This window comes from Carassius auratus, chromosome 8 (genome assembly GCF_003368295.1).
Source record: "Carassius auratus strain Wakin chromosome 8, ASM336829v1, whole genome shotgun sequence".
Classification (NCBI taxonomy): Eukaryota; Metazoa; Chordata; class Actinopteri; order Cypriniformes; family Cyprinidae; genus Carassius; species Carassius auratus.
The window spans coordinates 29,300,217-29,310,262 of NC_039250.1; the positions used below are offsets into that span (position 1 = coordinate 29,300,217).

Here is a 10,046-nt window from a genome sequence, read left to right on the forward strand (position 1 = left end):
ATTTTGTCAAAGCAACTGTACAGCATTAATTAGGAAAATAGTTTGTCAATAATGCAAAATTACAATAGTAAACACTCAATTTTCAGTTTAAGGCAGTTCATCATTGTGATGATAGGGATGTCATCCAGCTCAATTCAGTTTTAATAGTTTCTGTGTAAAGAAGTAGATGATAATGCTGGAAACTAAGTGTCCCCAACTAAGCAAGCCAGAGGTGACAGCGGCAAGGAACCAAAACTCCATCGGTGACAGAATGGAGAAATAACCTTGGGAGAAACCAGGCTCAGTTGGGGGGCCAGTTCTCCTCTGACCAGACGAAACCAGCTGTTCAATTCCAGGCTGCAGCAAAGTCACATTGTGCATAGGACTTATCTGGTTCCAATGGTCTTGTCCTGGTCGCCGTCTAGGAGCCAAGGTTTTCACTGGGGATCTGTCTCTGGGGCTCATCTAATTGTAGTAGTCTGCTGATATTCAGGGCTGTAGAGGTCATCACTAGGTGCTGATCAATCATTATCTTGATACAGACTAGATCTGATGGCTACGGTGACCTCGGAATAAAAGAGAAACAGACTAATATTAGCATAGATGTCATTCTTCTAATGATGTAGTAAGTACATTGGGTGTTAAGTCAATTGTTCCCGGTTCAGGTTTACCTAATTAATGCAGCCTAAAAATCCTTTAAAGGATTTGGATATTTAAAGCGTATTAGTGTGTTATGTATAAGCCAGGTTAAAGAGATGGGTCTTCAATCTAGATTTATCTGGTCTCGTTGAGATATATAGCTACGACATCTGCGACAGAGATATATAAACTGTACACATGGCAAGAGGTGCAAATAACAATAGCAGGAGAAGACATTACTCACCGTGCTTGATGAAATATTCTTACTGCGGTTGTTTGATGAACTTGTGAAAAACTGGAGCGAGAGAGAGGAGAGGTAACGAGTGCTAACGCTTTGCAGGTGTACTGCACTCACGGATATAAAATAAAAGTGAACGATCAAAATTAATCTGATAAGATTGATCGATAATATCAAAAATATGGTGTGAATTAAGTTATATTTTATCCTATTTATGTTCAATTGGTTTTCTCCCAAAATGAACGATGCAGCATGTCGGATATAAATACAGGTGTTTAAATGTGTATTGTACAAAGTGTTATAGAAATAAACCTGACTTGAAGGCTCCAGAAGTCTAGGACCGGCACTGCTACTGAGATCATTTGTGAAATGTGAGGACATTCTGGACTTTGCAAATATACCGTATTTTTCGGACTATAAGTCGCACCTGAGTATAAGTCGCATCAGTCCAAAAATACGTCATGATGAGGAAAAAAACATATATAAGTCGCACTGGAGTATAAGTCGCATTTATTTAGACCCAAGAACCAAGAGAAAACATTACCGTCTACAGCCACGAGAGGGAGCTCTATGTTTTCAGTGTAGACTACAGTAGCACTGAGCAGCATAGAGCGCCCTCTCGTGGCTGTAGACGGTAATGTTTTCTCTTGGTTCATGTCTCTTAGTTCATTTCTCTGGTTCATGTCAAATTAATTTTTATAAGTCACACCTGGCTATAAGTCGCAGGACCAGCCAAACTATGAAAAAAGTGTGACTTGTAGTCCAAGCTGTAAACACACAAAGACATCTTCACTGTTGTGTTGTTCTTGATTTTTCTCTTTTCTTGTGTTCAGATGCCTGTGATCTCACACTGGATCCAAACACAGCCAACACTCAACTCATGCTGTCTGATGCGAACAGGAAGATCACAGGTGTGGAAGATCGCCAGTCGTATCCTGACCATCCAGAGAGATTTGATAAGGATCCTCAGGTTCTGTGTGTTGAGAGTCTGACTGGACGCTGTTACTGGGAGGCTGAATGGAAGAGACGTGCCGAGATATCAGTGTCATATAAAGGAATCGACAGGAAAGGAGGGAGTGACTGTGAATTTGGATTCAATGAGAAATCCTGGAGTCTGGTCTGCTCTGATAAAAAATTCTCAGTCTGTCACAATAAGAACAGCACTGATATACCTGCAGTCTGTTCATCCTTTAAGAGAGCAGGAGTGTATCTGGACTGGTCAGCCGGCTCGCTGTCCTTCTACAGCGTCTCTGACACAGACACACTCACACACTTACACACACTCAACACCACATTCACTGAACCACTCTGTGCTGGATTTAGAGTTGATAATGATTCCTCAGTGTCTCTGTGTGATATTAAATGATAGAGAGACCCCGTAAATCCTCTTTCCGATCTTCACATGCACACAAACTCAAATCAAATTGATTAACATGGAAACGCTTTTGTGGCATCTTATCCTGATAGCACCGAAAATAACTTAATTTACACTTTCAGTTTTGATCGTACAGATAAGAGCAATACATCAATCGGATCGGTAAAGGGATTACTTTTATTTGTATACATGCATAATAACAACAAAACTTTGTGCAATTATAAAATAAAGATAGCAAACAAGGTGCGCTGATCTTCATTTACAAACGCATCATTAAAATGAACTGTAACTCAGTGAATACTCAACGAAGTGACATGAGATATATATATATATATATATCTATATCTATAGAAAGCTTGACATATCTACTTTTAAACTAAACAAGTGCTACCAAAATAAAATATTCTGTGTTAAATTAATCCATATGAAAACAATGAGATTTTCATTGTTCAAACAACCACACTAATGATAAAAATCCAACCAGTGTTTTTTTTTTTTTTTTTTAATCTCTGTAAATCATTTCCCCTTTCTCAGCTTGAGTCAATCGCAGGAGCTTGTCTTTGTGACATCATACACACAGGCCTCTCCCACAATAGTTTGATTGACAGTAGTGTTTTAACACACACTGGACTGGCATATGGCAAGTTAATTGTGCCATGGATAATCTACCGAAGGAGACAGCTGTGTACTTTCACGTGATAGAAGGGTTAAATCACCTCAACAGATGCATGACACCAATGTCATGGACAAGTACACGTCTGCATTACACATATCAACTAAATAATACATCAGCAGAGCTGTAATTTTGCCAATTATACAGTAATAAAAATGAAAGATGAACACGTTTGTCAGCATCCTACATCTTGTAGTTTGTGTCCGGGCTTCTAGAGTTTCCGTTTTCTTTGCTTTACTTCTTACTCATGTGGCCTTGTTAGCATTATCCAGGTCACCTGTGCCTTGTTTTCCCCAGTGTATTTAAGTTGTATATTTTGGCCTTGGTTCCTCAATCGGTTTTTGAGTCTTCACCCTGTGTTTCCTGTCTGGTCTCGCTAAAGCCTCCCTAGCTACTAAAAGTAAGGTTTCCCGAGTTCCGTTCTTTGGTAGTTGTTTTGCCGCAGTTAATTCCTCAGTACGAGAATAATTTTTGTTGTATTTTTTCTTCCAGAGATTATTTTATTAAATCTACACTTCCTTTTAAATCTACACCTACCATCATTAACTGCTCCAATGGCTGAGTGGTAGATCTCTCACTCATCAAACCAGAGATCTGAGTTCTAACCTGGCACAACCTCTAACACATTTATTTATAATAAGCAATATTTTAAGTATATTTTGATGCTTATAATCCTGTATTTTACTTTATTTAAAGGATGTATTTGTATTTTAATTAAAGGGATAGTTCACCAAAATCATGAACGTCATAATCAAGTAATCACTGAGTAATTTATCATTTACTTGTCTTTTGTGGAACATAAACGTTATTCTGAGACTTTTGCTTTTATGCAAGACTTTTCCATGTCGGATAAAGATACGATTTTTGGCTTCCTTATAATAAACACAATAATGTCATAAAGAACTGTTTATACTCTGCTTACTCATGAAATTAAGCTAAGATTAAAAATTTACACTGGTTTATTGTATATTGTGGGAAGTGGTCTTTAAGCTCTTAATGCCATCATAACGCAATGAAACAAGTTTTGGATTGTGAGAAAACTAGATCAATGGAAAAATACTAAGAATAAAATCAAAGTACATTTTCATATTATGATCCAACTGTTTTGAATACTTAATAAAAAATAGACAATGTTTTTTAACTGGTTATTAAATATATTTAATTGGCAATAGTACAAGGAAAATATTTCCAAAGTTTTCACTGACCAATTTAAATATATTTTGTAAATAAAAACATTTTTAAAACAAAAGTTTGATTTTGATAGCTGCAACACACTCCAAAAACAAAGTTGGAACAGAGGCAAAAAGTGAAAGAATAAAAAACACTCATAATCAAATTAATAAGCAACCCCTGAATGAAATAAAAACAAAATAGGAAACATTTTAAAGCTTTCGAATCGCAGCTTTAATGTAATTATTCTAATCATTATTACAATATTACTAATCATGTTTTTTAAACCACTGCCTGGATCAACAAAAATTGGATATCATTTTAAAGCTTAGAGTCTGAGCTTTACAGTGCAGGTAGCCAAATCGTTTTCGTAATTTACATAATGTGTGTTTGTGTGCCATGTATTCTAATATGTCAAAAACATCATACAGTTCAGATATTTATGTGCCGTATGTCATTTGAAAGGTCTCAGAGTAGAATAAAATAAGTATAATTGTTTGGGACTAAATATAACAGTTTGAGTGAGGCATTACTTCAAATTCAAAACAACAATTTCAAAACTGTCAAGGGCTAAGATAAGGGCTACCTTGGTTCCAAATGCTGTAAATTTTGATTACTTCATAATATCACCACAAAATAAAATTCACTTACAACACACGTTATAGAATATCACCCAAAAAAAAATTATGTTGTGAGAAATTTAACATTTTGAATATCAAAATTATAGAACGTCAAATGGTAAATAATTTGCCATTAACCAGACGCCTGGTGTCCAGCAAACGCCCGTTTTACTGCATTTTAGACAGAAAAACTCCATAAAATACAGCGTTTTGTAGTACAGATAGCGTAAATGATGGCGTTTTCACAGCAGAACCGCCATTTAATATTGGCATTTATATATCAGTGTTTATTTATGCAATCCAAAACACTATTCATTTTCACTGTTTGGCCATCTATAAAACGGTGTAATTTATTATTGTAAAAATGACGTTTTCTTTAATATTAAAATCAGCACGTCCTTTTATACAAAGTCAAGCCCATAGATATTCAGGTGCTAGTCATATAATTAGAATATCATCAAGTTGATTAATTTCACAAATTCTTTTCAAAAAGTGAAATCCCAAATTCAGTATCTTAGAAAATTTGAATATTACTTAATACCAAAACAAAGAAAGGATTTTTAGATATCTTGGCCAACTATAAAGTATAAAAAGTAATAATAAATAATAAATCTGCATCTCCATAAAGTTGGTCAGCAGCAGGAAGCATTAAGTGCTCTAAAACTTCCTGGTATATGGCTGCGTTGACCTTGGACCTCAGAAAACACAGTGGACCAACACCAGCAGATGACATGGCACCCCAAACCATCACTGACTGTGGAAACTTTACACTGAACCTCAAGCAACGTGGATTGTGTGCCTCTCCTCTCTTCCTGACTACCTTCGGGTGTCGCTGTGGAACAGTGTTTTTTCTGCTTCCTGCTGGCCTTGCTGCTGCTCTGTGTAGCTGTTTTTTCTCTAGAATCTTTATCTTACTATCACTCTCTGTTGTTTAAAGTGATAAAATATAACTTTATTATTTCTGATATTATCGATCAATCTTATCAGATAAATTTAGTTCGTTCACTTTTATTTTAAATCCACGAGTGCAGTTCACCTGCGTTGCGTTAGCACTTGTTAGCATTTTAATTTGTACCTATCGCCGTTTTCTTTTCTCCTCTCCTTTCTCTCACTACACTCTCGCTCCAGTTTTTCACAAGTTCATCAAACAACTGTGGTAATATTTCATCAAGCACGGTGAGTAATGGCTTCTCCTGCTATTGTTATTTGCACCTCTTGCCACATGTACAGTTTATCTATCTCTGTCAGTGATGAGGGATTCACATGTGATAAATGCAGAGAAATAGTTAGGCTGACAGAGAAGATTTCAGAATTAGAGACACGCATCCAAACTTTAAAGGGGGGGGGGGGGTAAAATGCTCGTTTTCACTCAATTTCCTGTTAATCTTGAGTACCTATAGAGTAGTACTGCATCCTTCATAACTCCAAAAAGTCTTTAGTCTATTCATAAGAGAAAGGCAGTCTGTACCGATTTTTCCCGGAAAAACATGACCGGCTGGAGGCGTGATGTGTGGGCGGAGCTAAAGAATCAAGAGCGCCAGTAGGCTTTTGCGTTGAGAGCGTTTGGAAGTTGTGACATTACCGTGAGGATAAAAAAACATCATCCAAAACAAACCATGGCTAACAGTCAGATTCAGCTGTTTATTTATGATCCAGAATCAGATCCCGAGGCTGAAACTGAACTAGAGCAGCAGCAGCAACGACTCGCTACGAGCGGGGCTCGAACCCGGGTCTCCGGCATGGGAGGCGGACGCACTAACAAGGAGGCATTTACATTTACATTTATTCATTTTATCTGATGCTTTTATCCAAAGCGACTTACAATTGCTATACATGTCAGAGGTTGCACGCCTCTGACTAGGGGTTAAGTGTCTTGCTCAGGGACACATTGGTGCCTCACAGTGGATTTGAACCCGGGTCTCTCACACCAAAGCCATGCGTCTTATCCACTGCGCCAACCCCACCCCCGCCCCCGCAGAGATATTTTAACCAGTTTTACTCACCGCCTGCGGTTCCAACACAGGATTGCATCATCCTTAAGAAATAAACAATACGCAAATCCGTCGTCAAACTGGGCCTTGTTTGTAAAACAAGCATCTTCGAAATGCAGGGAACAAACAAAAACACTTGCACAACTCCGTTGATGCTCTGTAAAAATAAACTCCATCCACTGGTCCCTTAATGCCGTTTTTTTTTTTTTTTTTTGGTAATCTGTGCAGGGTTGTCTTGCCCTGGCAACCAAAAACACACTTCTTTTGTGACTTTTCGCAACGCTCTCGCTCTGATCAGTGAATGAATGTCTGTGCTCAGCCTCTCAGTGCTCTGCTATATGGGAGCACGCGCTCTTCCGGCAGACGTGCCCTTAGGACCCATATAAGGAAATTCCGCTCCATCTAACGTCACACAGAGCCATACTCGAAAAAAACTTTCCGAAACTTGTGAAAAACTGGAAGGAGTATTCTGGGAACAAAAATACTCCTTCAAACGTACAACTTCATTTTTTAAACTTTGTCCATGTTTAGCATGGGAATCCAACTCTTTAACAGTGTAAAAAAGTCAGTATGCATGAAATAGCATTTCACCCCCCCCCCCCCCCTTTAATTGAGGACAGTAAGAATGTTAGGGTAGATACGGCTTTGGATGCATCTAGCTCAGGGAGTGCTGTACATTGTTCATGTCCGGCAACAGAGCCCCTGCAGCGGGGCAACTGGGTGACAATGAGGCAGCATAGTCGTGGGTCAAAACACCGCTCTTCTGTTTCAAATTAAAATATTACACAGGTTCTCCCCACTCAGTGATGCACCCACTGAGAGACCTGATGAAAGTGCTCTAGTTATTGGCAATTCTATTGTACGGAATGTGAATATAGAGACAACAGTCACCATAGTCAAATGTTTACCTGGAGCCAGAGCGCCTGACATCTTTGCAAATTTAAAAGTGCTGGCTAATGCTAAATGTAAATACAGTAAGATTGTTATTTATGCCGGCGCTAATGATGTTCGACTTCACCAGTCGGAGATCACTAAAAATAACATTAAAGAGGTGTGTTAACTTGCAAGCATGATGTCAGACACTGTAATGTGCTTTGGTCCCCTCCCTGCTTACCGTGGTGACTAGATGCATAGCAGATTGTCATCACTCAGTGGCTGGTTGTCTAAGTGGTGCCCGCAGAATAACATAGGCAATTGGACGAGCTTTTGGGGCAGACCTGACCTGTTGAAAAGAGGTGGTCTTCATCACTCCTGGTGTGGTGCCGCTCTTCTCTCTAGAAATATGGCAAATAGTCTTAGTGTTTATACTTGACTAACTGGGGCCCAGGTCAGGAAGCAGACAGACTGGCTAAACCGACCGTCTGCTAGCTGCCTCGCGTCACAGAGGTCAGTTAATTCTCAGCACATAGAGACTTTTTCACCTAGATATCACACTATAGAGACTGTGTCTGTTCCCCGAACTAGAAAATACTAAAAAACATCCAAACCAAGTTAAGATTAACAATTTAATTGAGGTTCAACAAATAATAACAGATGCAATACGGATAAACAAATGATAAAGCTTGGCTTATTTAATATAAGATCCCTTTCTACGAAAACACTTTTTGTAAATATGATCACTGATCATAACCTAGATGTGCTCTGTTTGACAGAAACCTGGCTAAAACCTGATGATTATATTATTTTAATTAAATGAGTCTACCCCCCAAGATTACTGTTATAAACATGAGCAAAGGCAAAGGGGGAGGTGTTGCTTCAATTTATAACAAAGTTTTCAGGATTTCTCAGAGGGCAGGCTTCAAGTATAACTCGTTTGAAGTAATGGTGCTTCATATAACATTATCCAGAGAAACAAATGTTAATGATAAATCCTCTGTGATGTTTGTACTGGCTACTGTATACAGGCCACCAGGGCACCATGCAGACTTTATTAAAGAGTTTGGTGATTTTACATCCGAGTTAATTCTGGCTGCAGATAAAGTTTTAATAGTTGGTGATTTTAATATCCATGTCGATAATGAAAAAGATGCATTGGGATCAGCATTTATAGACATTCTGAACTCTATTGGTGTTAGACAACATGTTTCAGGACCTACTCATTGTCGAAATAATACTCTAGATTTAATACTGTCACATGGAATTGATGTTGATAGTGTTGAAAATTGTTTTGTGCAAACTTCATATAGCCAAAAATGTAAATTCTACTTCTTGTAACAAGTATGGTATAAGCATCACTTCTACCACAAAAGACTGCTTTTTAAGTTATCTTCCTGATGTATCCGAATTCCTTAGCATATCCAAAAACTCAGAACAATTTGGTGATGTAACACAAACTATGGACTCTCTCTTTTCTAGCATTTTAAATACAGTTGCTCCTTTACGCTTAAGGAAGGTTAGGGGGAGTGCATTTACAGTGCTCTCTCCACCCTCAATACCACAACTTAGGTGCCCTTGAGCAAGGCATGGAACCCTCAGCTGCTCCGCAGAATAAATGGCTGCCCACTGCTCCGGGTGTGTGTTCACAGTGTGTGTGTGTTCACTGCTCTGTGTGTGTGCACTTCAGATGGATTAAATGCAGAGCACGAATTCTGAGTATGGGTCACCATACTTGGCTAAATGTCACGTCACTTTCACTTTCACTTTCGTTAAGGAAACCAGTACGACACCATGGTATAATGAGCATACTCGCACCCTAAAGAGAGCAGCCCGAGAAATGGAGCGCTGCTGGATGAAAGCAACACTAGAGGTATTTCGTATTGCTTGGCGGGAAAGTAACCTATCCTACAGAAAAGCATTAAAATCTGCTAGATCTGATTACTTCTCTTTTAGAAGAAAACAAACATAACCCCAGGTCTTTATTCTATATAGTGGCTAAATTGACAAAAAATAAAGCCTCAACAAGTGTTGACATTTCCCAAAATGACTTTGATACTATTAGAGATAAAATTGTAACTATTGAGCCGTCAGCTACAGTATCGCATCAGACAGTGCACTATAGACCCCTGAGGAATAGTTCCACTCATTCTCTTCTATAGGAGAGGAAAAATTTTATAAACTTGTTAAATCATCTAAACCAACAAAATTTTTTTAGACCCTATACCCTCTAAGCTCTTAAAAGAGGTGCTTCCAGAAGTCATAGATCCTCTTCTGATTATTATTAATTCCTCATTGTCATTAGGATATGTCCCCAAAACCTTCAAACTGGCTGTTATTAAGCCTGTCATCAAAAAAACACAACTTGACCCCAAAGAACTAGTTAATTATAGACCAATCTCAAATCTCCTATTTCTGTCCAAGATACTAGAAAAGATGGCATCCTCACAATTATATTCCTTCTTAGAGAAAAATGTTATATGTGAGT

At 38.2% G+C, this 10,046-nt stretch overlaps 1 protein-coding gene across 2 annotated transcripts in view; it reads left to right on the forward strand.

Moving 5' to 3' along the window:
- The window catches only part of LOC113107871 (NACHT, LRR and PYD domains-containing protein 3-like), a 50,290-nt gene extending 46,419 nt beyond the window's left edge, over positions 1–3,871 (forward strand). For both annotated transcript variants that reach the window (XM_026270672.1, XM_026270673.1), the window contains one exon: positions 1,690–3,871. In XM_026270672.1, the coding sequence (XP_026126457.1) occupies positions 1,690–2,222 (533 nt within the window). In that variant the 3' untranslated portion in view covers positions 2,223–3,871. The remainder of the gene's footprint in view (positions 1–1,689) is intronic.
- The last annotated feature ends 6,175 nt before the right edge of the window (positions 3,872–10,046 follow it).